The sequence below is a fragment of the Coturnix japonica genome, chromosome 4, assembly GCF_001577835.2.
Source record: "Coturnix japonica isolate 7356 chromosome 4, Coturnix japonica 2.1, whole genome shotgun sequence".
Taxonomy (NCBI): domain Eukaryota; kingdom Metazoa; phylum Chordata; class Aves; order Galliformes; family Phasianidae; genus Coturnix; species Coturnix japonica.
The window spans coordinates 1,603,331-1,630,180 of record NC_029519.1 but is presented as its reverse complement, the minus strand read 5'-3'; the positions used below and the strand labels follow the sequence as shown (position 1 = coordinate 1,630,180).

The 26,850-nt window shown below is 50.1% G+C and overlaps 2 protein-coding genes across 2 annotated transcripts; one reads left to right on the top strand and one right to left on the bottom strand.

Annotated features, from left to right (window-relative positions):
• Window positions 1-377: 377 nt before the first annotated feature.
• ERCC6L (ERCC excision repair 6 like, spindle assembly checkpoint helicase) lies at window positions 378-4,977 on the bottom strand. Its single transcript, XM_015860048.2, has 2 exons — window positions 4,865-4,977; window positions 378-4,641 (listed from the first exon to the last, which is right to left on the bottom strand). The coding sequence occupies exons 1-2, from the start codon at window positions 4,900-4,902 to the stop codon at window positions 840-842; spliced, it is 3,840 nt and encodes a 1,279-aa protein (XP_015715534.1). The 5' UTR covers window positions 4,903-4,977; the 3' UTR covers window positions 378-839.
• OCRL (OCRL inositol polyphosphate-5-phosphatase) lies at window positions 4,886-25,020 on the top strand. Its single transcript, XM_015860049.2, is given in 25 exon segments — window positions 4,886-4,953; window positions 4,955-5,025; window positions 5,028-5,221; window positions 5,223-5,338; window positions 5,564-5,643; window positions 6,419-6,457; window positions 7,099-7,209; window positions 7,776-7,896; window positions 7,985-8,146; window positions 9,007-9,108; window positions 9,533-9,647; window positions 11,139-11,255; window positions 11,406-11,593; window positions 13,029-13,140; window positions 14,215-14,324; window positions 15,262-15,397; window positions 15,893-16,003; window positions 16,284-16,449; window positions 16,656-16,891; window positions 20,286-20,309; window positions 22,155-22,274; window positions 22,502-22,586; window positions 23,028-23,155; window positions 23,545-23,656; window positions 23,756-25,020. Coding segments are annotated over 25 exon segments (2,934 nt in total). The 5' UTR covers window positions 4,886-4,900; the 3' UTR covers window positions 23,881-25,020.
• The last annotated feature ends 1,830 nt before the right edge of the window (window positions 25,021-26,850 follow it).

The following is a 26,850-nucleotide window of genomic DNA, read 5'->3' as shown; positions in this document are numbered from 1 at the left end:
TTTGTATTTGGCATGTCATCTAGTAGAAAGAACTCAAATTCTCATGCCTAGGCCAAATTTAACTCACCATGGTGGCAGAGGGGGAAGTCAGATGAACAAGACATTGCTGAAAGCTGGAGTGAGGTTCTTGTGACTTTAAACTCAGATTCATTGTGCCTATTGTACCTTGTAAAGAGGTTTTCTGTGGTACTGTTTCAGTACTAGTCCTGATGCCAGGCAGATGTTTGCTGCTATAAATCCTCCGAGCAATGGAGGCCAGCATGCCGTCTCCCTCCACCCCAGGATGTTCATTCTCAGACCAGCTTAAATCCAGGTTGGGGCAGTTCTGTTCTCAGCTTTGTACCAAGCACTTGGTGTGCTTAAATAGCAGGGCATGGTTCAGGTAGGCAAATGGACTTTATTTACATTGAGAAGGAGAGGGACTGCAGCAGTTGGAATTTAGACTGCAGCAAGCTAACCACACCTTCAGCTTTGTGAGAGTCTCTCCTGCTAGATGAGAAACTGAAGGCCAGAAACACAAATCCAGAGTTGCGTTTGAGTACAAAGATAGGTATTTTAATTACATGAACAGGAACGTGAACTTCTTAATGAAATGAGTCCACAGTGAAATTCCTTTCCCAGCACCAAAAAATGTGACAACAGGAGGAGTTGCTGGATTTGTTCACTAAGCATGACTGAAAGTTTCATAACATGAAAGAAATACATATTGCAGCCAGTCTTAAGTTTATAAGATCAGTATAGTTTAACATCAGTATAGTTTAAACAAATATTTTGTGAAAAAAGTTAAACTACTTAACAAAGGTAGGCATGTTTCATTAGACTGTTCAAAGGTTTACATTTCATTTCTGAGCCATCTGTCTGTACAAGTTTAAGGTCATAAGCATGATTTCGGGATCTCCACTTTTTATATCAAGAGCTTGCAGGAAACAGTTCAGTGCCTCTTGTAGTTTTCCATTTTCCTTCAGATTCTTCCCTCTGTCCACCAAAGCATTGTAAGTACCTGAGCGAGGAGAGGAACTCTGACCAGTAGAGACGCTTTCCTGGGTGCAGTACTCCACCTGTTCATCTGACTGAAGCTCAGCATCACCAGTGGATTCCTCCTGAGAAGACTCTGTCTCATCTCCTTCAGACTGCAGACCCTCTATATGGAAGGACTCTCCAGTTGAATTCAGTGTTTCTCCAGCAGGTTCTTCTTCAGGCTTGACAGACTCCCCACTACACTCTTCTGCTTCTTCTTCTGCAAAGCCTTCTTGCTCCTCATCGCTGTTTTCTTCTTCACCTGTGGTTCCCATGATTTCACTAATATCCTCAACCTCATCCACCACCTTGTTGATGAGAGATCTCCTGGAAGCTGTAGACCTGTTACTGCTGTTAGTTAATTTGGGAGAAAAGATGGCTTTTGCTATACTTCTTTCATTCTTAGGAGTAGATGTTTCAATTCCTCCTATAACTTCACGCTGAGGGCTGTTCAGAGGAAAGGACCTTTCATCAAACCGTTCTTCCTCCAGGTTTATAACAGAATGGTCCTCATCTTCACTGTCCGAAACAATTCTTCTCATGTGCTTCTTTCTAGCTGAAACAAGGACAGCGCTGTCTTCCCCTGATGCTTCACTCCCTTGCAAAGAGTTATTTGGATCTTCTTCAGCTGTGTTGTATGTGTTCCCAGAGTTACTTTTCTCACTTAAGCAAGTTTTTGCTGATGATTTATGCAGGCTTTCTGCTTTTAGCTGGAACTCTTCATCTTCTGGGTGCTCCGTTGATCTTTCCCCATTTGAGGCATCCTGCAATCCACCTTCAGACTCTTCCAGAACCAGATTGAAGTCAATTTGATCCTGGGGAAAAGGCATAGATGTATCCTCCGAGCTGATTTCTTGCACATGAGACTCCTGGACCTCAGCATGGACTTTTGGTAAAACATCTGATAAATTTGGTGGTAGGGCACACAAAGCTAGCTCAGAAACATCTTTCTTTTCTGTCTCTGAGACAGCAAATGAATCAAGTACCTGATCTGCTATTTCTGTGTCTTGTAACCTTTTGGAATCATCAGTCATAACAGATTCATTAGAGGAATGCTGAGAAGGCCCAGACAGGCCATTCCCAGCCTCAGTCAAGCCATGTGAATTTATATGATGAAGAGAATGTTGTTTCTGTTGAGTCTCTTTATCAAGTGGACCAATTCCAGGTGATAATGGTGTAGTGTCTGAGTCCAGATTTTGTTCAGAATCTTGTATATTGGGCTGTTGCGCTTTCTTGCCACTAGTAAGCAGCTCTATATCCATACCCGATGTCTCTTGTGCCAGTTTCTCTTCACCTAACTCAATAGTCAGATTTGTCATCTTAGAGCTGACATCGAGAACCTGGACCTCCATGTCCTCTGTAAGATCAATAACTTTGTCATTTTCACGTTTATCAGCTGCTGGTGGTGAAACAGAGTTATTTATATTATTCAACCCCGGAGACCTCTTCTTTGTCTGTGAAGCCAGTTCTGCTGGTCTCACCAATGTCTCCTCAGCAGCATTTCGAATCCCTTCCATCCTCACATCTCTGAGCTGAGACTCTAACTGAACCAGCTCATGGGCCTTCTGTACCCTCTGTTGGATGTACTGATGGGCTTCCTCACTCTCAGCCTGTTCCTCATGGGTCACTTCTCTTGTAAATATTAAATCGTGATCAGATATGCCAAACATTTCCAGAGAGTGCAAATAAGCAATGTGCTCATCCAGCTGCACATCAGTCTGTCTCTGGGTGGCATGCAAAGACTGCAGCTGGATCTGAGTTGTGGATGTTCGTGTATCTTCTAATGTGAAAAGCTCCCTTAGTTCCTGTTTGGAGAAATACCTAAACGGGTTCTTTTTGTCACCAGTAGTCTGTCTTATTAATGAATCCTTAAATACTTGCCGCCTATATATTTTCTCTTCTACTGTCCCACAGGTAATCAGCCTGTAAATCACCACATTCTCTTTCTGCCCAATCCTATAAGCTCTATCTACAGCCTGAGCATCTGTAGCTGGATTCCAACTGGGATCAAAGATCACCACTCGGTTGGCTGCTGTTAAGGTTATACCAACACCACCAACCTGTGTCGTTAGCAGAAAGACAGAATAGTCTTTGTTACTCTGAAAGGCATTAATGCGCTTCTCCCGTTCTGTGAGGTGGGTCACCGTTCCATCAACACGCATGATCTTAAATCGTCTGCTAGACAAAACCCGCTCGATGATATCCAGCATCTTTCTTGACTGTGAGAACACCAGTGTTCGGTGTCCCTCTTCCCGGAGCCTCTCTAAGAGTCCTAAAAGAAACTGCATTTTCCCAGACTCCTGGATCAGGGTCTCATCAGACAGATGGTCTATTTTATTGGCACCTGAAAGTACAGCTGTTTGACTCTCGTGATCCTGCTCCAAATACTCCTGTCCATCTAAGTCCAGCTGGGTACACGCTCTTGCAGTCAGAAGCCTGGGGTGGTCACACAGCTTCTTCAAGACAGTCAGCTCAGCCAGAGGTGATCGGGTTGTCATCAGCAGTTCTTTCACATGATCTAGACAGAGAAAGTTCCTGTAGATTTTTTCCTGCACTGGTGCCAAGTACACCCACACAACAAAGTCATTTTTCCTAGTGAGAGATGGCATGACAGGAGCGCTAGGCTCACGTGGATCCTCAGGAAGAAGAGTGTCTGATTTCTCAGCATTATTTCTTTTTATATCACCTTTAGTCCTTCTGAGGAAATATGGCTTTATAATTGTCATTAGGTTCTCAGATATCTTAAGTCCCAGTGCTTTCTCACCTACAGTTGCATCCTTCTCCCTGGCCCTAGTAATGGGATTCTCGTACTCCATTCTAAATGTTCTGGCTGTTCCTAAGAGAGAACCCTGGCATGCAAAGTCAAACAAGGACCACATTTCCTGCAGGTTGTTTTGCAGTGGCGTGCCTGTGAGGAGGAGGCGATGCTTCGCAGGAATTGCGTATACACACTTGGTTGTTTTGTTGGATGGGCACTTGATTTTGTGTGCTTCGTCAAGGATGATGTAGTCCCAAACAAAGTCCTGCCCGTGGCAGCTGGCAAGTTGCTTCCAGTTGTTAATGAGCATCTGGTAGCTTGTGACAACAATGCCGTTCTTCCTCTGGATCTTCTCCAGGTTCCTGGTGCGCTCTGTCTTGCTTGTGCCATGGAACTCTTTGACACGCAAACCAGGGGTCCAGCGAGCAAACTCAGCCAGCCAGCTGCTGACCAGGGTGGTGGGCATGATGAGCAGGACGTGCCGGATGAGCTCGCTGTCAAACATGCCTGAGAGGAAGGCGATGATCTGGATGGTCTTCCCCAGGCCCATCTCATCAGCCAGGATCCCTCCAGGTCGGCCCTCCTGGTGCAGGCGGTACAGGAAGGCAACTCCCTCCCGCTGGTGCTGGAAGAGCTTCTCGTGCATCTCCCTGTAGAGCAGCAGGCCGCTGCCGCACACGTCCACAAAGTTGCCTTCATCCCCTTCCTCCTCCTCCGCCGCCGCCAGCTCTGCCAGCGCTGCCTCCAGTCGCTGAATGCGGCCCCTCAGCTTCTCACTGGGATGGATGGCGACCGCCTGCCGGAACAGCCGCAGGGCCTGCTCCAGGTCCCCGCTGCCTGCAGCCTCCTTGGCGTCGATCACCAGCCTGCAGCACCTCCGTTAGCACCGGGACCGAGCCCCCAGTCCCGACCCTCCTCCTCCTCACGACCCCCACAAAGCCCTGCAGGCCCCCAAGATCCCTATAGCCCTTAGGCCCCACAGGCCCCCACACCGCTATAACTTCCAGTTCCTCATCCCCCGCCCCACTAACCCCCTCAATCCCCACCGCCCTCGTTCCGCAGACCCCGCAGCCCCCCCCGGCCTCTCACCGCCGGTACCGCTGCTCCTCGGGGCTCAGCTCAGCCATGACGCCGTTCCGCTGCCGCCCTGCGTTTCAAACCCGGCCCTTCCCGCCCTGTCCCGCGGCCTTGCAGACGACAGCGGCGCTCAGCCAATCAGCGCCGGGGGGCGGGGCCGCGGGCGGAAAGCGCTGTGAATCGGCGCTGAGCGGTCCTCCCGCCGCCAGGGGGCGCTGTGACTCGGAGCTCCGCGCTCCGCATGAGGGGCGGTGCGGGGTCGCCGGGAGACGGAGGCGCCGCCGCCATGGAGCCGCCCGCCGCGGCCTGGGGCCTCGCCGAACGCACCGGGAGCCGCCCGGGGCCGGCGGGGAGGAGCCGGCCGGGCGGGGGGCAGGGCCGGCGGGGGGACAAGGCGGCGGCGCAGGGTCTGCTCGGCGCTGAGCTGCGGGCGGGGCGGAGGGAGCCGTGCGTGCTGAGCTTGGCCCGGCGGGGCGGCCGCTACGGGTGAGTGCGGAGTGCCGGGCCGGGCCTGAGGTGGCTGTACTGTGGGGTGCGCTGACGGGGCAGGACGGCGTCCCTCGGGCGGTGGGTGTGCTGCTCCCGGCAGCCTTTATAGCTGTGCTGACAGCCTTTACAGTGTGCTAACAGCCTTTATAGCTGCGCTAACAGCCGTGTGCTTGCGGGGACAGGGCTGGTCCGGTGTTTTATACGGCTTCGCTCTGTCTGCAGGATAGTTATCCACTCGCAGGAGAGAGAAAACTCAGAGCCGGATTACATTCCCATCAACAGCCGCTTTAAGTGCGTGCAAGGTACGGACTCCCGCAGCGGGCTCTTTGTGGCAGCCAAATCCACTGCCGTTCTTTGGCGAAAACGGAATCTCGTGGTTTCTCTTGACCTCAGGATCTGTGTAGACTTCATGCTTCCCCTGGAAGTAAAACTTGTGGCTTATGGGCTCCTGTGCCTTCCACACCTGAGCAGGGCTGCCCTGTCTCAGCACACCTGCAAGGACCCGATGGGTTCAGGTCGCACAGAACTCAGCAGCTCTCAGCAGTGTGTTCACCTCACTGCCTGCCAGGCTCTGCATGCTTTTCTGTGCTGGCAGCAGCTGGGAGCTGATTCCTGGGTGTTTCGTTCAAAACCTCCATAAACTGCCAGGTCCAAACAGCTGCACGTGGAGTGGGAAATAACTCAAGGTGTTGTCTAGGAAGAACATTGCCCCTGGGGGAAATGCTTGTTCAGCATCTTCTCCTGGCTTAGTTTATAACCTTTCGTATAACTCGGTGTAGTTCTGGCCATCATTTTGCTGTGTAAGAGAAGCTTTCAAGTTCATTGCCAGACTGGTGTTTCACAAAGGCGCTATGACTGTCCAGATCTGTAAGAGCTCTGAATATCAGCAGTCCCCCCTGTGATGGTCCGAGCTGTCCAGATGTGCCATTCTTTCTGCTGTAGCTGTTATTAGTAGCAGAGGTGTTTCTTCCTTTCCTAGGACTTCTGTGGCTAGAAGCAAGCAATGTGCTTTTTTGAGTATGCGCTACCCACAGTATTCAAGGTGAAGTCTCAGTGCTTTTTCCTCTTCTCTTCCAGAGGCAGAAGAAACTCTGCTGATTGATATAGCTACAAACAGTAAGTTTTATAACGTGTGTTAAGCTCCTTTCAGGAAACTGTGCCCTGTTTTGGGCACTAATGAGTGCTTCTTTTACCTGCCTCCATACACTGTGTCCTTGGACCAGGAAGGGGTTGTATGTCCTCAAGTCTTTTCTGGCTTTTATAGGCATCCACTTGTCACGACACGGTCTTAACTGCCCAAATAAAAGTATTGGCAGTTGGTTAAACTTTAACTTCTTAAATCTCGTCTCGAAGCCCTGAATTGGCTTTAGAACCATTCTCATCTCCCTTCCATTTCTTTGACCTGATCTTGAGCCCCAGTTGCTATCTGCCTTTAATGGTGTGCATGTGGCAGCTCTCTCTACTCACTCATTCTGCTTTCCCTTTCAGTGCCTTCTTAGTACTTTTAGAGCTCTTCTTTGTGAGATAGCAGTGAGGAAAAGTTTTCCTAAAAACAGGAAAACGTAACTGGTGGTATTGCAGGTGGGATAAGCTCTGAAGTGCTGCAAAACTTGGTAAGGTGCAAATTGCCATCAGAAACAGTATCTGAATGTTACCTTCCATTGAAGAGCTCAGAGAATATGGAGTAATTCTATTGGCTCTGAGGGCATAACATCTGTCAAGCAGACCTGACTGTGAGTTTGTGTTTATGCCTGAAGCAGGCTGCAAGATCCGGATACAAGGTGACAAGACAGCTGAGAGGCTCTTTGAAATCCCTGATGAGGAGCATTGCTTGGGGTTCCTCTCGGAAGTGCAGAGCATACAGGAAGGTAAGCAGAGTTATCGCTGTATTCCTGAAATCCTCAGGCCACCAGCAGTATCTGATAGGGCTTTCCAGCTCAGTTAAAAGATTCTCTGCCTGAACATAAGGACTCAGCCAGCTGGCATCAGATGGAGAAGAACCTCCCAGGTCTATTGCAGGCCTCTTCTCCAAGTGCTGAAGTGGCTGTCACCCTTGCATACTCTGTGATGTGTGTATGACTGGGCCCTTGGTGGCAGGGTGCTGTGACTGATGCTGCATTTGGCACTCTGCCTACTGTACCATTTCCTTACTTCACTGTATCCCATGCAAAACAAAGCATCTTTGTCCTCTGATTCTGTTGCCCTGGTCTGTTCATTCCTTCTTGAGTGCTGTCTCCTCTCAGTGCCTTGGCTTGCATGTGTTAAAGTTCTGTTTTGCCTTGACCCTGTCACTCATTTTCTGCATTATCAGAGCTGGTGTATTGCTGTTATCATTTGTTCTTTAGCTTCCCGTGGAGCTACATTCCTTCCTTTTTCTGTTCTGAGCTGTATTAAATTGTTTTTCATGGTATCGTGCTTGGCTTTTTCTTTATAGGAGCTCTGGGGTTTGAGGATGACTTCAATGCTCTAAGCCTAGAGAAGAAAAGAAACATGCAAAACCACCAAGCAGGCTCTCGCCGGGAACCCCCACCTCCTCCTGTGCCTCCAAGTAGGCAGTAAGTAGCATGGTGAATCTCTTCCCTTTTTCCCTTCTCTTCCTCGACAGCAGAACCAGTTTTAATTCTGCTCTTGCTTCCTTTTGAGGTTTCAACGAGAGAGAGAAGGTACATCAAGAGACCAGCCAAAAGTAACCAACACCATGCGCAAAATGTTTTTACCCAACACCCATTCAGGACAAAGAGAAGGCCTCATCAAACACGTGCTTGCAAAGAGAGAGAAGGAATACGTCAACCTTGAGAACTTCAGGTTAGAGCTGTGACTAGACAGCACTGTGCAGAGAGGGTGACAAGACTTTGTAATCTCTTCTGTGAGCTCAAATCCAGCCCGGGTTTGAGATCTGACAACTGTGGATGCATTGCCAGCTTCACAGAATCACAGAATCACACAGAATCACAGAATCACAGAATTGTAGGGGTTGGAAGGGACCTCTAGAGATCATTGAGTCCAACCCCCCTGCCAAAGCAGGCTCCCTACACCATGTCACACAGGTCGGCGTCCAGGCGGGTCTTGAATATCTCCAGAGAAGGAGACTCCACCACCTCCCTGGGCAGCCTGTTCCAGTGCTCCATCACCCTCACTGTAAAGAAGTTCTTCCGCACATTCGTGCAGAACTTCCTATGCTGTACTTTCATCCCATTACCCCTAGTCCTATCCCCACTTGGCTTGGGTGCCTGAACAGGGATTTGTGCAGTCTGAAAAGAAAAGAAATGTCTGCAATACAGCTTCTCCTTTTGCGTCATTCCCTTTGTGAGTGTCAGATCTCGGGACCTTCTAGTAAGACTGAAGCAGTTGGCAGAAGGAGAAAAAAGGGAGCTGTCTCACTGCACAGCCTTAGCATCATCCCACACAACACGATTTTAACAGAGCCAGATGTTTGCTGGCCCCATTGAAATGTATTTTGTTTTTGTAGCTTTCTGCAAATTTGGTGTCACTGGAGATGAGCCAAGCCTAGGAATATTTTCAGTTACCCCATAGTTGGCATTACCCTGTGCACGGATTACTCATGTGTTCTCCCAGCCTGGATACTGTTTTGTGTGCACTGGAAATACTGGGCTCGTGCACTGGTTATTGTGTTTTCTTACAGTTCAGCTGCTTTTGTATTGTAGATTTTTTGTGGGAACATGGAATGTGAACGGGCAGTCTCCAGACAGTGGCTTGGAACCCTGGCTGGTATGTGACACAGAGCCTCCCGACTTCTACTGCATTGGGTGAGGAGCAATTACCTTGTATTTACTTACAGTGCCAGGTTTCCTACTTGGTACTGGTGTGTTGTGTTTATCTGAAGCTTCTGTTGTGTTCTCAGAGGTTCCACAAAGCTGAGTTTTCTAAAGGAGAACTGCCATTTGGTTGAGGCAGGGTGTCAAGTTAAACAAGAGGTTACTGTCATGTAGCAAAAGAGATTTTACTTGGGGTGTCCCCAGAGCTCTCTGACTGTCCTCAATCAGAAGTCATGCTTCTTGCAGAGAGGAGTTTCCTGTATTTGTTGCAGTAGGGTCTCAGAGGCGCTGATGCTTTAGGAACAGAGAATGAGGTTTTTCTACCAAGAGAGATTCATGAAGGTTTCACGTTGGACCTTCGTGTAGAGAATGATCTGTGGTACACTGCACTTCTGCTAAGTTGGCTTGGTTTTAGATTCCAGGAGCTGGACCTCAGCACGGAGGCTTTTTTCTACTTTGATTCTGCAAAGGAGCAGGAATGGCTGGCTGCTGTGGAGAGGTCCCTGCACCCTCAGGCTAAGTATAAGAAAGTGAGTTCTGTTGGGTGGTATGGGGGGCTGTCAGAGGGTTGGAATTACTGGAAAGAGCATAGAAATGGGTTTCCCATTTCATCACCTGACCCAAAAAGCAGATTGGAGGAATGAAGGATGTGTGCTTGGCGTGTGTCTACCTGTCTGTGTGTCAGATATGCTGAGCTGCGTCTGGAAAGTCTGCTTGTCCTGTTGTTGTAGGGGAATGCTGTATTTAGAAGCAGAAATTAGTAAAGATAGAGGATGAAAATAGGTATAAAATAAGAGGTAGATTTCAAGGAATTAGTATGCTTAATAAAACCGTAGCAGCAGGTTCAAGTTATTTCTTTGTGTTACTCTCCCACCATTGTATAGAAACAAGGTGTGTCTTGAGCTGGGGAATGAAATGAATAGTTTCTCCCTGAAGGAATGGAATAATCTGTGAGGAGAAATGCTCTGGAGGCTGCTACCTTGAGGCAGAATTGGTTCAGTTGTGGCACCTGCTCTTTGCTCTGATTGCTTTGAAACAAACCATTGTATTTCATCTCTGACTGTTTTGCATGAGCTGCTTTCCCTTTCCTTGTTGACCTGTGTGTTCGCTGTCACACCCCTGTGCTGCTTGTTCTGTGTTGAGCTCAGAGCCGTGGGTTACAGGTGACAGCAGGAAAAGGGAATATCTCACTGAACTGAAGCTCATGGTGAAGGAATTAGGGATCACAATGGGAACTGCAAAGAGGCTGATGTTCCTTTGCCTTTGTGTTACATGAGCTTTTAGGCAAACTTCTTCCACCCTTGCAAAAGGGGGAGGGTATGTCTGCAGGCAGAGAGCAGTGGCTGAAACCATAGATAAGCCTTTGTGGTTGCATGTGAATGTCACTCCTGCAGAGTGTGCTGAGTTCTCTGGCTCTTCCCATTTATTTCTGTGGTTTCAGCTTCTTCCTTCGCTATATAGGCTTAATCCCAGCACATCTTAGTGCCTCTCAGGTGAGTGTGCAGGCCATGCTCAGCACTGGTTTTCAAGGTGATGACCCAAGGCTTATTTAGACAGCACAGGGAGACTGTGGGCCACAAAGTATCCTGGCCTTAATGTACCAGAGAGTCATCAGCAGACCTGTAGTCCCTGCTGGGAGTGCACACCAGTACTGTGTTAGCTCCTGTGAGCTTATCCCTCAGCTGAGAACTTCTTGGCTCCAGAAGGAGACTCCTTGCATTAGAGACAAAACTGCTGTGCGTTTGTGAAGTTTCTGTTACCCTGCAACAGTGTTTGTAGGGAAACACCACAGTGGGAAACGTGGTGAGCTCAGCGCTGCTGATGGCTGTTGGGAGATGACGGATTGTCTTCCAGAAGCTAACTGTAGGACAGGAGTATCCTTTGGGCTCTGTTGCAAGCATGGGTTGAGTACAAAACATAATGAGGAACTGAGAGGGACAGAGAAGTGAGGCAGAGCAGGCAGATGGGATGTGTGTTACCACTGCCCTTCTGGAAACTCAGATTTGCTTTTATTTTTGCAGGTGCAAATGGTCCGTCTAGTTGGGATGATGCTGCTCGTGTTTGCTAGGAAGGATCAGCTGAGTAACATCAGAGAGGTCGTGACAGAGTCTGTGGGCACCGGAATCATCGGAAAGATGGTGAGTCACCGAGGCCAGTCTATTGCTTCTGTGTACCCATGCAAGAAATGGCACAGTCTGATCCTGTTCTCATCGCTGTGCCATCCCTGTGTTCCCCCGATGCCTCATGTGCGTTCTCTTCTAACAACCACTGACACCTGTTCTGCCCAGGGCAACAAGGGCGGCGTGGCGGTGCGGTTTGTGTTCCACAACACCACCTTCTGCATTGTAAATTCCCACTTGGCTGCTCACGTGGAGGACTTTGAGCGGAGGAATCAGGATTATAAGGATATCTGTGCCCGGATGAGCTTTGTAACCCCTGATGGTACCCTACCTCAGCACAACATCATGAAACACGAGTGAGTTTTGCTGTCTTCCTTTCTTGAAGTGGTGTTCAATAACAGAGATCAAGCCAAAATCACTGCAGCAGGAAGTTTTGCTCAGTTTTTTGGCTTATTTAACAGTGTAACTAAGAATACCAAGGCACCTGGTGCGCTACAGCACCTGCAGCCAAGCTGCCAGGTCACCTTTCTCTGCAGTCACTCATGCATTCTGTAATGGTGTTTTCCTCATGTATAATGTTCTTGTTTCAAGCAAGCAGCATTTCTGAGTCAGTGGCTGAGTATTATGGGGCTTGAAAGCGTGGTGGGTTTTATCGTGGTAGTAAATAGAATATGAATATGGCAAGAAAAGGGATTGCAGCATGGGCAGAGTTCGTGCTTTTTAGGCTGTTTGTGTATAATGGGTGTTTACAATTGCTGTTTTAGTTTAAGTGAATCCAGTGGCATGCAGGCAATACTTGTTTTTTTTGTTGTTATGGAGTGACAGTGGTGCTGTATGATCCAAACCAAGCCCCATCACCAGTACAACAAAGCATATACATTAGCTTTTCACAAGCCTGCTACGAACTAACAATAGTTTTGTAGTTAATAATTAAGCCATTCAAAATGGCAAGTGTTGGATTGTCCTTGATAATCTCCAATGGAAAAGTTAGGGTTTAGTTGTAGACAGGAAGAGCTTTGATACTAAATGGAGGGTTAGATTTTAATCCTTGAACAAAACCTTTATGGGTTAAAGAGAGAATATTGGCAGGATGTGGAATTGTTTGGAAACTCGGATGGGAGCAGAGTAGAGCAGGTACTGATGAGATAGGGCCGGTAGATAAGATAAGACAGAAACATTCTAGAGATCATAAAATGAAAGGGAGCGTAGCCATGCTATTGCAAATTGTGCATCAGTCAGTCTGTGCTCAATGGGTGTTAAGTTCTGATCTGAAAGAAAGGCAGTGGGAAACAAACTGGTAGAACCATGGTGTATGGCATGGGCTGCAAGCATGTAGATATGTGCATGTAAGCCTGTGTAACTGGTTAACAAGCAGGAGCGAGTTCTGTGGTTGTCACCTTCTGTATGCAGGAGGAGTTTGAGTACCAGGTGGACTTTGTGTAGCTTGGGAGGTTTTGAAGCCTTGGTGAGACAGGTGGGTTTTGCTTCATTTAAGATTTGATAATGATCTCAAAGGCTATTTTCAGCCTGAGGCAAACTCTAGTATTTCTCATTAAACCAAGTCTACAGTCTCATGTGGGATTCCAAAGGAGATGCTGTAAAGGAGCAACAGGAGGGGTGGGACAGATGCCACTAGAAATTTCTACCATCAAACTCAGTCTTTCATGTTTCCTGTTTTCTTCTGTGTGTTTTGGTGTTAATCACCAGCAGCCAGTTCTCCTACCCACCCCTTGTTCCCTGTGTGGTTTATGATACTGACTCCTGGCTCTTCTTTTCCGTGTTTGTTTTCAGTGTTGTCATCTGGCTAGGAGACTTGAACTACAGGCTTTGTATCCCTGATGCCAATGAAGTGAAAAGCCTTATCAGTAAGAATGAGCTTCAGAAGTTGCTGATGTACGACCAGGTCAGTAAACTCCACCTTTGTTTGCTCCGTACTTGTGAGGTCATCTTGGTTCACGTTGTGCCTGTGCTTAGGAGGAGCTGGCAGGCTCTCTACAATAAGTGTCTATAGGCAGTGATGCTAGAACCTAGTAGAGCTCTGAGTGTCTTGGTGACATCAGCCCCTTAAACCAAACTAGCTTGTACACAGTGCTGGGGTTAGCTTTGACTCAGACAATTGCTATGGAAGTGTTTTTGAGTCTTGTTGGAAGATGTCTCCTGTAAAGACATGCTGTAAGCTGGAACACAGGAATTTGTAACAGCAACAGCAGCTCTTATAGTCAGTGTCCTGGAAAAGGTATTGATTTAGAGACCATGACTTGGCTGCTCAGCCACTTTGATCTAAATTCTGTGCTGTGGTCTTCCCCAACTTGGTGTTTCTTTGCTGTGTGCTGGAATGCAAGACAGCACCAGATGTGTCTTTGAGATGAAGGATTCTACCTGTGCAATGTGAACAAATATAATGTAATGGCATCTCTGACACACAATTTAACAACAAATCTGATTGTTTCTGTCCTGTAGCTCACTCAGTTGTGCTGTACTGCAGAGCTTCAGGCTGGAAACAACTGCAGCTTGGGTTTTTTTGTGAGAACAAAATCTAGAAAGCTTTGCAGCAGAGTAAAAGAGGAAAGGGAGGCAGTGCCAGGTTGTCATCTGAGCACAGTTCTGGATGCTTTTGCTGAACAATTGACAGTGAAATATTAATGATGGTGATGCTTAAGCCTGAAAACTGATGCAGGCATTTAGCACAGGTGGAACAATTAGTATTTCCCTGTGTGGTGTGGCAAGCAGCACTGTTCCTGGCTGTGTTCAGTCTGTTTGGAAAACACCCCACTAGTGTGTTGAATTTTGACCTTTGCTAAAGGTGTAATATCTGAGTTCTGGGATATCTGTGGTAAATCCTGTGTTGCTGTTGCTCTGTCTGTTGATCTGTTCTCGGACTCTGCTGGGGTTGTTTGGGGTGGTTTGAATTAGGGTTTGGTTTTGTTCATCTGGTTCTTTGGTTTGGTTCTGAAAAATGACCTTTTTCTGCTTCTAGCTGAATATTCAGCGTATTCATAAGAAAGCATTTGCAGATTTCATCGAGGGAGAGATTAAATTCATCCCTACATATAAATATGACTCTAAAACAGATCGCTGGGACTCCAGGTAAACTTGTTGCTAATTGACATTTCCTTGCAAAAGGTGTTTTCCTGCTTCTTAAAGGTAGAAATGCCTTTCAGTGGTGTTTGGAGGGCACAAGCATGTTTGTACTGCTTTGTCTTCCCTACTTTCCCTACCCATCCAGTGCACACTGAGCAGACACGTGCCTTAAACCTCAGTTGTTGTGATTCCAATACATGAAGGAAGGTAAACTAAACTCACAGATGCCTCTGCACTGGAGGTGGTTTTATTGCTACCAGAGACAAACAGCATAAAAGGAGTTGGAGAGGAAGGAATGCTCTCTGTGAGTCATTTCTGTCCCCTGACTTGCACACCCGCGGGGATGGCTACCTTGGGATAGCAGCAGGGGTTCCTCCTTGTTGCTGTCTGCTTTGTGCTTCCCACAAATGTTTATGTATCTGCTGCAGAAACTTGCTGTAAATTGAGAAAGTCTAAAGAATGTGTTCCAAACCATACAGCAATCAGATTTTACTCTGCCCCTGCTTATGAATCAGTACTGCAGTTAATCTGGAGAAGGAAAACCCGGGATTCAGACTTTGTAACGTAATAATAGTAACCGAGTCGACTTTTCCTAATGGAAGTAGTGGGTGATGGATCAAGCTATAATGTGCAGAAGGGTAGCAGAGCAGAAGAAACGAGTGCAGTTTCGGTCCTGCTGCATGTAGGCTCAGGCTGTGGAAACAGTGCTGTTTGTGGTCATAGTTTCCTGATGCTGGAAGGGATTTTATCTACCATAGAGGGAAGGGGAAGAAAGCAGAAATCCCGTAACATTCCAGCTGGGGGAAGTGTGGGAGTTCATTCCATCACTGCTGATGTGCTCATTGGTTGTAGAGGCGGGGAGAGATGCCTGGCCAGGTGGAGGAACTGCTTGAATGTTTATTAGAACTGTTGGATTCCCTTGTTAACCTGTGTTTCCTTGTAGTGGAAAGTGTCGTGTGCCAGCGTGGTGTGACCGAATCCTCTGGAGGGGTGGGAACATCAATCAGCTCCACTATCGCAGTCATATGGACCTGAAGACCAGTGACCACAAGCCAGTCAGCGCGCTTTTCCACATTGGGGTAACAACTTCTTTCTCTTGTGGGAGGGCAGGACCTCAGTATTGTCATGTGTTCCTTCAGGAGGTGGCCTTGTAGCCAAGGCACAGCTGTGAACGCTGTGACAAGAGGACAGAGAAAATAACAAATGAAGTGTGTCCACTCCATAGGTGTGCTGCTACCTGGCAGCCATGCCAGCCTGTACAGAGCAAACAGCAGTTGTAATTTTTGTGTGCTGTGTAGCCCCGGTGTGTAAAGTGCTGCAGGTGTTTGCTGCCCTTTACCTTAGCAGTTGTAGTTATGTAATAGGGAAGAAAGCAGTCTTATTGGCTGCTTTAATAATTCTTCTTATTTTCTGGGGTATAGACTGGAGAATGATGAGCAAGATGTTAATACTGTCCTAAGGAGACCACCCCCAGCAATTTCCTAGTAGCATGACCCGTTGCCCAGAAACACCCCATAAGAGTTCCTGTGAAAGCTGATCAGAAGCTTAGCTGAGCATTTTCTGATTTTCCACAGGTAAAGATTGTGGATGAGCAGAGATACCGAAAGGTGTTTGAAGATATTGTCCGCATGATGGACAGGATGGAGAATGACTTTCTTCCTTCGCTGGAGCTGAGCAGGAGAGAAGTGAGGATGAAATCCAAATCACCGTCCACTTCCCAAGCACATCAGCTTCAGAAGTGCTAGATTTCATTCACCAAACTGAACTGTAGGAAATGTATCTGTTACCTTGTGATCAGAAGTTAGATTAGAAGGAATGTCTTACCTTGCCCTCTTGACAGATCTTCTCTTTGAAGTTCCGCATTGTGTAGGCTTGTAGGCCGCAGGCTGCCATGATGAAGGCCTGGGTGGCATGTCTGTGCATTCTCTCACTACTAATGCGATCTGTTTTCTGCTCTCTTTGCAGTTTCACTTTGAGAACGTGAAGTTCCGGCAGCTGCAGAAGCAGAAGTTCCAGATAACCAACAATGGACAGGTTCCCTGTCACTTCTCCTTCATTCCAAAGCTCAGCGACAAGCAGTACTGTAAGCCCTGGCTTCGGGCTGAGCCTTGTGATGGTTTCCTGGAGCCAAGTGAGTTTTGCTGCTGGTGCAGCATGTTGGTGCAGGTTGCCATCCCATCTCTGATCAGTCCTTCCCTTCTTTCCTGGGTCTCACCCTTCCCACCATCATCCTTGTTTGGTCTTTCTGCTCAATTTTGTGGCCCTTCTCCCTGTTGTGTATGGTTTTGTCACTGTGAGAAGTGTGTCTCTGTTGATGCGAGCTGCTGCTTGTTGCAGATGAGAGTGTGGACATCTCCCTGGACGTGTACGTCAGTAAGGACTCCGTAACCCTGCTGAACTCAGGCGAGGATAAAATTGAGGATATTCTCGTCCTTCACTTGGACAGAGGGAAGGACTATTTCCTCACCATCAGTGGGAGCTACCTGCCCAGCTGCTTTGGCACCTCTCTGGAGGCCCTGTGCCGAATGAGACAACCCATCCGGGAAGTTCCAGTCACCAAACTCATTGACCTGGTAAGCAGCATTATTCCTGGAGCACAGGCTGCTGTCAGTGGGCATGTCCTATTTACCCTGCGGTTCTCTTAGCAGGGAGAGGACATACTCCCTTCTAAAAGCAGGAGTAATGCCTTCCGCTTGGGTCAGCTGTGCTGGCTCTTAGCTATTTTACTTCTTCCCAAGCATGAGATTGTTTTTTGTGATTTCCTTCCACCACCAGTGGCTTTTGGTAGCCTGTACTTGATCTGTGATTTCTTCTACCGAATCTTAAATGCTACGTGGTGATGAGACAGAATAATGATCCCATCTCCCAGTGTATGCATTGCTGCCTGTCGGTGCTGGCATGTTCAGCTGAGTGACACTGATGTGCTATAAGCTGTATGACTGAAATACTCTCTTCTGAGATGGCATGGAGAGGGCTACAGGATCCTTTTCCTTCTGGACAGCTGTGGTATTTGCATTGCATACGGAAAGGAACAGGCAGGATTGGGGCTGAAGAAAGGAACTTGGTGCTGTTAAGTAAGCTGATGGCTACAGCTCAGCAAATGGCCAGTCCTGCAAACCTCTCTAGTCACTTCCTGTCACGCTAACTACTGTGATCAAGCTCTTCTGCAGTGCAGAGATAACTCTTAATTTCCCTAAATTTCACCAGTCCCTAGTGTTAATGTACACACTTCTGGAACCACTTGTATGTGTACGAGGAGGTATGTTTGTGCACATCATCATCTCTCATCATCCTTTGCCTTTTTGGTACCTGGTGGCTATTTCTGGGTTTACATCCAGTTTTTGGGGATTAAATCTTGTTTTCAGCCTGTTTTCATTCATCTTTTCTCATGGTCTTTCCTGGCCTTGCTTCAGCACAGTTTAGCAGTTGTTGAGCTTTAGTCTACTTATCCATTCCTGTTCAGCCAGGAATGCCATTTATATTCTGTTCATGTGAACAGTTAGGGCAGTTCTTTCAGTCTCTCTGATGTCTTATAGCTGTCCTCTCTTCTCATACATTACAGTCTTGTCCTTCCATTCATTTCTTTGTCTGGTGAGCTGCTGCTTACTCACATCTGTAGATTGTACAGCTTCCACTCCTGCTGGCTTAAGCTCCTTTTTCTTCCCTTTAGTAGCTGCCCCACCCTTGCTGACTCTTCCAGTTCCCTCCCTTTCTTAGTAAACATCCACTTTTCTCCCTGGCCCAACATAGAAATGTTTTTTGTAATCACAAGATTAGGCTAAGGAGAATCCAGGTGGCAAGATAGGTTTTTTGCCTCCTCAGTTCAAGCAACTAATCCAGGCTTCCCTCCAGCTCCTCGTGCTTTTCAGGATTCAGCTGTTAATCATCCCTTTTTTTTTTAGAAATGTCTCAGACTTGGTCTGGAGCTTCTTGTCAGTCTTGGTGACTTCTCAGCCTCAGTGCTCAGTGCTGACTTCTTCCTCGATGGGTAGGAACTCAGGCCTGGCCTCTTAGCTTCTGTCCTCTTGGATACGCACTGTTGCTCTTCTGTCTGTTCTTTGACACCTCTTCAGTTCCCATTACCTCTAGATATCCTTCTTGTGTTATTCAATGAAACACAGAGAAGTACAGGAAGCAAAACAATCAGAGAAGAGTGAAACACAAAAGCACTCTGCCCCAGTATCTGCAGGAAGGCAGCAGTCTCTTCACTCAGTGAGGTCACTTTGACAGCAGTACTTCAGCTGGAACTTGTTAAGCAGACTGAAGGAATAAAATGTGTCACAGCCCAAAGCCAAGTTTAGTCACTTAGATTATAAAGCTAGTGTCATGCTAGAGCTATTTCAGGCCTGTTGTCTTTGATCTTACCTGTGAGCTGAGAAATTCTTGGAGACAGGAAAAGACAAGCACTTTCTACAAGGGAGAATGGTGAGTGTGTTAACCACTGCACAGCCCAGAGGTGTTTTGCTCCAGTTACACGTATTCAGCAAACGTTTAGACAGTGCAAAGAAGGCAGTGTGTTATTTATATATTAAACATTCTTTATCTTGCACCTACATGGCATGAGGGCTTCACCGCATCAGGCAGTTTTCTTGGCCTGGCAAAACCATTATCTTCAGCAGAGGGAGATTTGGAGAGTGCAGGTCAATGAAGGTGTGAGAGGCAGCTTGGTGCAGGATAGCAAAGTGAAGGTGGGAGTGTTTAGAAATTATTCTCCTGGCTTTCTCAGGAGAAGCTGCTGCCACTTGAGCATCCTGCTTTTGGGATTTCACTATTAGCCTCTCTTCCTCTGGGTTTGTTTATTTTTTTTCTTGGGGTCCTTCTGTAGGCTTTAAGAAGCCTCTTGAAAAGTGTTTTTCAGGTGCATGTTAGTCTCATGGAGCTAATTGTGCTGAATGCCCCAGGAAGAGAGGCAAGGAGCAGGACAGGCAGGCAGGGAGGTGGCAGTGAGGCTGTTGCCATGACTCATCCACTTACCAAACTAGCCATGCTTCTGTGCAGTGTGGCTCTGTGCTGTCCTCAGCCTGTGACTGCAGGTGTGACTGGTGCCTTGGAAGAAGATCCTGTGCTATCTCATCTTTGGAGCAAGCTGCTCTCTGCAGGGGGCTGATCTGTCCTAGTTGTGTTCAAACACAGCAAGTCTCCAAAGGAAGCAGGCACAGTACAAGTGGCAGAGGAGCAAAGGAGTTGCTCCTACCAGGCATGTCCTGCACCGTGGCTGCTGTAGCTTTGTATCCAGCTCAGCCCCTGAATGTTTTGTTTGCTCACAACCTGAGAGGTCAATCTGCCAAAATGTAGCTTGCTTCCTCTCCTGCTGTCCCCTAAGCAGTGTCTTAAGCATCCAGCCAGCACGGCACTGTTGAGCAGACACTGCTTCAGCGTTGGCTGAGGGATTGGACGTGCAGCCTGGAGGGGCTTTGGCATGCTCCTTAGTGCAGTGTACTAATGCTATTAGATTGAGACAGACGAGCAGCCTGGGGTTTTGAGCACAAACGCTTGTTTCCCTGACTATACACAAAGCTGCTTAGGGGGCCTGCTAGCTCCACAGCTGCCACACAGTCAGAAGTACAGATTTAGCCTGGTGTATGTTTTCTCTCTGGCCTGGTCACAGGAGAGGATGGCTGAAATAATACAGGGACATCTATTTCCGACAGGGCAGATTCAAGAAAGGGAACTTCTTCCTGGCTGAGATCTTTCATCTGCCCATGGCTCAGCAGTGAGCAGCGCTGCTGCAGGGCTGCTTTGAGGAGTTCACAGAAATCCTGGTGAAGCTGTGCATCATGTGAGCAGGATTTCTGCTAACTGGCAGGCAAATCTCCTACTGTAGGTTTAGCTTTGGCCGTGTCAGCAAAACGTGTGAAGGAGCTGGCGTTCGGTGGGTGCTCATAATGCCTACTACGTGTCTGCTTAACGTGAGAACGCATTCTCTCTCTTAATGATACTTTTTCCTCTCTTTCCCACTGCTCTCAGGGAGAAGACAGCTTCTTAGAAAAGGTAACGCAATCGATTGCTGGGGAAGTCTGCTTCTTGATGACTTGTTTGTAAAGAATGAGAGTTGGGTTTCTGCTTGAAAGGGAAGGGGAGGTGGGTCCAGAGGGAGTGCTTTTTCCAGCAAAGCCTCTTAGCGCAGCTGTGGGCCCAGAATAGAAGAGAACAGATAGGAGCACAAAGTGACCCCACAGACAAGATTGGGCCAGCCCAACTGAGCTGCTTAAACCTCACCAAATTTGCTATGGGCAAAACCAAACAAACAAAACGCCTCCTGATCCAGGCAGCAGTAGTGAATGCCTCCAGCAAAGACTGGTGAGCTGTCACGTGTGTGAATTAGCTCTAACCATGCATACAGGATGGGTTCACCACGGCAGCCTTACCAGATGTGGGGAAAGGGCTGAACTAATCAACTGCAATACTACGCTCTTTCCATCTTGACGTGCCCTCCTGCAGGAGGCAGATGTTCCTCTGCTTCCTGCAGCAGCAGTGCTTGGGCTGCCACTCCTTCCTAGCTGCAGGGAAGGGAGGATTTGGGTGCCTCCTGGGAGCATCCTTTCACAGAGCATCTTGCTTCCTGCGGAGAGAAGGCAGAGATGCCTTATGTTCCTCGCAGACAGCAGGAGAGGGCGCTCGGTGCCCAGCCGATGCTCAAGGACAGCCCAAGCCTCCCCTACGTGTGCTCCAGCAGCTGGGAAGGACTCTGCAGCGCTCGGGAGGGCAGCCTGGTGGAGTGAGTGCTGCTCTGCTGCTCGGCCCCAGCACTACAATGCCCCACAGTGGGGACTTGTTTGTTCAAGAGCCTTTAGCTCTCAAGGAGGGTCCACAGCTCTTGTCTTTTCTCTCTTAGAAGGAAGTAGTGAGTAATGCGCTTGCTTAACTGCTTCTGAAGCTTCCCTGTGTGTGCCTGGATGGGTGAGGCAGGCATGTAGCCACGACCCAGCGGGCTGAAACTGAGTGGTGTGCAGGGCAAGCCTGTGCTGTGCCATGTGGCAAGCATGGCCAGTGCCTGTGTTGCTGGGGCTCGAATCCAGGGAATGCAAACCCAGCCCATGCAGGCTGCGGGTGATTGTGTGCACAGGGACAGAGATTGCAGTTGTCATGGAAGCTAGCAGCAAAAATGAAGTGCTTTATTTTGGGCTTGTGGTGTTTCTCTGCTGGTGTCTCTACGATGCTTGTGTTGGTCTCTTCTGGGTGGCTTTGCTGATTGTGCTTTGGGAGAACAGTGTGTGGTATTTTCTTGGGAGCACATGGGAACGTGAGCAATTGTAATGTGAGAATAAAATGAAGCAAGAAAATGTTGTTAAAGATCCATGTGTGGAGATTTCTAAGCAGTTGAGCTCCTCAGCAGCTTCGCGTGAGTACAGCAGGAAAACATGAGCGTGGTGTTGGTGTAGCCTGTGTTCTGCAGGCACCTCTCCTTAGGAAAATCAGGAAGCAAACTTCAGAAAACCAAGCTGTTTGAGAGTTGTGTGTCATCATCAGAGTATGCAGGAGTCAGTAAAGACGTGTGTATCCGGAGATCAGCTGGGCTTAAACTAAAACGTGGAAGCTAATGCACCAGCAGGACTCGTTATGCTGCGATCCTCTGATGCTGGTGGGAGCGATGACTTGGACTTGTCCTCTGAGAGCTGGTGGCTTTGGGGACTGTCATCTGCTGCTTCATGGCGGGCCAGCAGGCTGTTCTGTGGGGTGGTGGGAAGGAGTGGGGCAGGGTCCTGATGTCTCTGTGCTGCTGGAGGGCCAGGTGAGTCCTGGGTGCTGCTTCTCCCCTACTCCAGGCTCTCTATCCCAAGACCCTTCCAGAGGGACTGGGGTTTCCCTGTAACCTTGTGTGCTCTTTACCACCAGGAGAAGTCTGTGCTGCAGATCAGTTTCCTGAACAGTGAGGATGCAAGTGAGATGCCCCTGCAGATGCCAAAGGAGATCTGGCTCTTGGTGGACCACCTATACAAACATGCTTGCCACCAGGTGAGGGAGAGGGCTTCTGTCTGCAGTGGGAAGCTTTTGAGAGCTTGGTGACTCAGAATATCAGTGGCACCTGCAAATCAGCTCCAGTTTGGTGTTTATAAGGCTTTTCCCCTCTGGTTGAGGTGTTGCCTGGGCACCATTTCTCACCCTGCCATCACTGTGTCCCTCAGCTTCCATGAGGAAGGTGACTTTTCTCATCCCTGTGCTGACACCACTGTCTTTGGCAGGAGGATCTGTTTCAGACTCCAGGCATGCAAGAGGAGTTGCAGCAGATCATTGACTGCCTGGACACCAGTATCCCTGAGACAATCCGTATCCTTGCTGCGCATGGCATTCCTGAGAACCTTCTGGATCTCAGTTCTACTGTGAAATCTCCCTTGGGAAAGCTTTTGTGGTAGGGTCCCACTGGGAGGTCTGGCTCTTCTCTGCACCCCAGAGGTGCCCTCTGCCTGGGCTGGCTAACAGCTGCAGGGAAGCTGCTGTGAGGCTGTGCTGAGAGCAGGAACTGACAGCTGGTTTCTGGGGAGCACGGCCTGGAGAAGGGGCTGCTGGAGCTGAGGGTCTCAGGGGTGGGCAAACGCAGTGCAGGGTGCATGGAACAGCGTTTTACATGGTTGGGGGAGAGCAGAGAGGGCTGTGGTGTTAGGAAGCAATTAGGTAGGCAGGGCTCTGGTGCAGCAGCTAAGCAAACAGAAAGGCAGAAAGGGGGGGTGGTCCATCTGCTCTGTGTACACCTTGACTCCCTCCGCCCAGCGGGCAGCAACCACTCTGTGGCTGAAGCACTCCTCATCTTCTTGGAGGCCCTGCCAGAGCCGGTGATCTGCTATGAGCTGTATCAGAGGTGCCTCGACTGTTCTCACGACAGCCGGCTCTGCCGACAGGTGTGGAGCCTTCCCTGCTGCTGAACTCAGTGCTGGGGCTCACTCTGTTCCTATGGGCTGGCACAGAGCTTTGTGAGGGTATGCTCTGGGGCAGTTCATGGTGAGTACAGTGAGCTGGGTGCTCTGGCTGTGCCCATCTACCAGAAGGCTGCTGCTGCCATCCTGGGGAAGCTGGGGGCTTCTGAAGAGACCTCAAGTGTGCATGGTGTCACCCTGAGCGCATGAGGAATAGCCCCAGGGATTAAAACAACCTCCCCTGGTCCCAAGAGCTTAAGCACCTGCAGAGCACCACGGTTCCTCTGCTTCCTCTAAGGACTGTGAGCAGCTCCTAGAAGCAGCTGTTGGGGCTCCTGGCTGGAGCAATGCACCCATCTGTGTTTTCTTTGCAGGTGATTTCCCAGCTGCCTCGCTGCCACCGCACTGTGTTTCGGTACCTGATTTCATTCCTCCGAGAGCTGCTCAAATACTCTGAAGACAACAACGTCAGTGCCACCATGATCGGTAAGGCCATGTCGGGATGTATCCCCTTCTCCCTGGGATGTATCCCCTTCCTGGCGCCTCTCAGGTCTCCATTCTTTATCTGTAACTTTGCCTCTGCAGCCACCTTGTTCACCAGCCTCCTCCTGCGGCCTCCCCCCAATCTGATGGCCAAGCAGACCCAGCAGGACCGCCAGCGTGCCATCAACTTCCTCTATGGTTTCTTGCTTGCTGGGGATGAGGAGTGACTCCTGCCTCTTGCCAAACTGGGCCCCGTGCCACTGGTGGCTCCTGAAGGGCAGAAGGCTCTAAGCTACTCTAAGTGCCGTGTTTACAGTTGCGAGGGAAGCTCTCTGCTCTCCTTCCCGCTGCTGTACCCCACTCTGCAGAGGACCTGCACGCTCATTGCACTGCCATCCATGACAGGAGCTTCCTGCTTTCTCCCCCCGGATCTGGGTGGCTCTGCTGGTAGCTGAGCATGGTGCCAGCAGCCATCCCTTAGTGTCACCAGTTCCCTGCACCACGCTTTCTCTCTCCTTGTCACCCCCTGAAGTCGTTGCAGGGAAGTTTGGAGACTGCTGGAGCCGTTGTCCCCATGGTGCCAGACATGAGAGCTCTGTGCTGTTACAGGTGTAAGGTGTGTGCCACCCTCAGCCATGCAGCAGACTGAGTAACCCAACACACCATCACTGTGCTACAAAAGGACTGTGCCAGGAGAGTTAGTGGACACGTGGCCTCCTCCCTTCCCTCTATTAGTGCAGTATCCTCTTTCCTGTTTCCCTGTCTGTGGGTAAGGCTTTGTCATTCCTGGCCCCTGGGTTTCTGGCACCAGAGCACTGCACCCCCTTCTCCCTTCCCCTGGCTTCCTTCTGGGCCAGTGGTGCTGGTGGCTGAGCAGAGGAGCCTGCATCAAACAGCACCATGGGCTGCACACGGTTTCCCTGGGGCATGGCACAGAGCAGGACCCAGCCCTGCCTGAGGAGCAGGTCTGGGGGTTTGTTCAATGTTGGGTGCCTTCCTATCTGTCCTGACAGGGAGAGGAGTAAGAATGGGCCTCAAGTGTAGCAGGACAGGAGCTGGGGGGCCTCTGGGGCTGAGGGACTGCAAAGGGGGCTGCAAGTGGGAGCCTGTCCCTGCTCAGACACTATGCTGAGCCCTGCCTGCACCATGAGCTGCGGGTGCCTGTGCTCAGCCTGAGACCCACATACCCAGTCACATCCCCCTGCCTGCGTTCCCCTGCAGCCGGGGTCCAGGACCTCGAGGCTCTTATTATTGTTTTTGTTTCATTTGGGGGTTTTTTGTTTTTTTTTTTGTTTTTTTTATTTTTAAATTACATAATTTATTGGAAATCTGTCTGTTACAAATAAATCTCGGTTGTGCAAGCAGCAGTTCAGCCAGGCTGGAGCTCAGACCAGGCCTGTACCCATCACATCACAGGGGGCTACAGCATCCCATGGCACAGAGCTGCCCCGAGTGCTGCTGCCTGTGCTGGCCCTCACCTCCCCCTGTGCTGGCCCTGATGCCACGTTGTGGAGCGGGCACAGCTCTGTTTGTACTGCAGCACAACACCAACCCCCCCCCCCAGCCCTCCTGGCTCAGCATCTCAGAGCAGAGCTGGAGAAAGCTGGCCGCATCCTGCCGCAGGAAACGGCCACCGGTGTCATCTCCATCTGCATCCTGCCTGCTCCTTGAGCGCAGGGCTGTGCCCGGGCAGCTGCTCCTGACCCCGGCCCTGCGCAAGGTGCCGGTATTGTTCCTTCGGCCGCCGCATTCCTGCCACTGCCGGCGGAAATGCCGGAGCGGGCGCAAAGCCTCGTGGCTCCCCAGGGATACAACGAGGGCTGTGCTCGCGTGTCCTCGAGGCCGCTCAGCTCCTTGGCAGCTCCGAGTCCCGCAGCGGGTTTGGGGATTGAGTACAACCGGGTCCCGTAGCGCTGATGTCCGCGCAGTGTGGGCAGCGCGGGTTCCCATGGCTCTGCAGCCACCCTCATCCCTCCTGCAGCAGGTGAGCGGCTGGCACGGCGCGCAGCGCAGGGATCGCGGTGCAGCCCGGCAGCCCCCACCTGCCTGCAGGCAGCCGGCCAGGCCAGGAAGAGCCAGAGATTCCTTCGTCCTCCCGGCCCAGGAGCCTTTTCCTCCAGCACCGCTGGCCACGGCCCAACCGGGGGGACCTCCCTGGCCTCCCCCTTCCAGGGCAGCCGCGAGGCCGCTGGGTGGGAGCAGCACATCCTAACCCTGTACTGCGGTACCCGGCGGCACGGCAGCCTCTGAGCCCCGGGGAGGGGAAAGAACCCAGCCGGGTCTCCGCAGCCGTGCGGCGTGTCGGGATCGCGCTGGCACTCGGCCGGGAGTGCATCCCTCCCGGTCCCCGAGGATGAGCTCATGGAGGCCAGCTGGGCCCAGCCCCGCTTCCCCCGGGCCCCTGCTCACAGCCCCGCAGCTGCAGGCTCTATGCTCCTCCGTGGCCCCGTTAACCCCCTCCCCCCCGCTGCTGCCTGCGGGACCCCCACCATCGTGCCTCTCTCGCTCTCCCAGGGCAGCCCAGCACCCCTCCTGCAGGAGATGGGAGGCTCAGGGGCTGCACACGAAGCTACCCTATGGTGCTGTCCTGCCTTGGGGGATTCCAGGGTGGTCCCGTTGCTTTGCACAGCTCAGCCCTCATCCAAGTGTAAGATTTGCTTGCTGAGCCCTAAGCTGCAGCCCTTCTGCATGGGCCTGGAGGGACAGCAGGGAGAGGTGCCTGCAGCTGCTTGCCTACCAGGACCCACAGCGATGGAAACACTGGGAACTGAAACAGCAAGGGCAGGGCTGTCAGGGACATCAGCAATAGGATCACCAGGGACGTGGATACCAGAGACAGGGACACCAGGAATAGGGACACCAAGAATAGAGATGGCAGGAGGACACCAAGAGCGCAGAGTCTGGGAATGGGGACAGCAGATGGGGGTCACAGGGACTCGGAGCTCACAGTGCACGGCTGAGGCTGGCTGGGAGTCCAGCAGCCACCGGAGGATGGCAGCAGCCAGAGGTGCCCAGGAGCAGCACAACCCCAGACAGGGGTGCTGCATCCAGTAGCTGGTAACCACGGCAACATCAGCGTCGTGGTGCTCACACCCGGAGTTACACACCGCTTCTGGCTAGTGAGATGCACAATCCCCCAGCCCGGCTGCTGTCACAGCACTGATGCCATCATCGGCACCACGGGGACAATGATGGGA

Coding starts and splice junctions, on each gene's coding strand:
- ERCC6L (XM_015860048.2), bottom strand. CDS start 4,902: ATGGCTGAGCTGAGCCCCGAGGAGCAGCGGTACCGGCG. Junction 4,642..4,864: donor GAGGAGCAGCGGTACCGGCG/GTGAGAGGCCGG, acceptor GAGGTGCTGCAG/GCTGGTGATCGACGCCAAGG.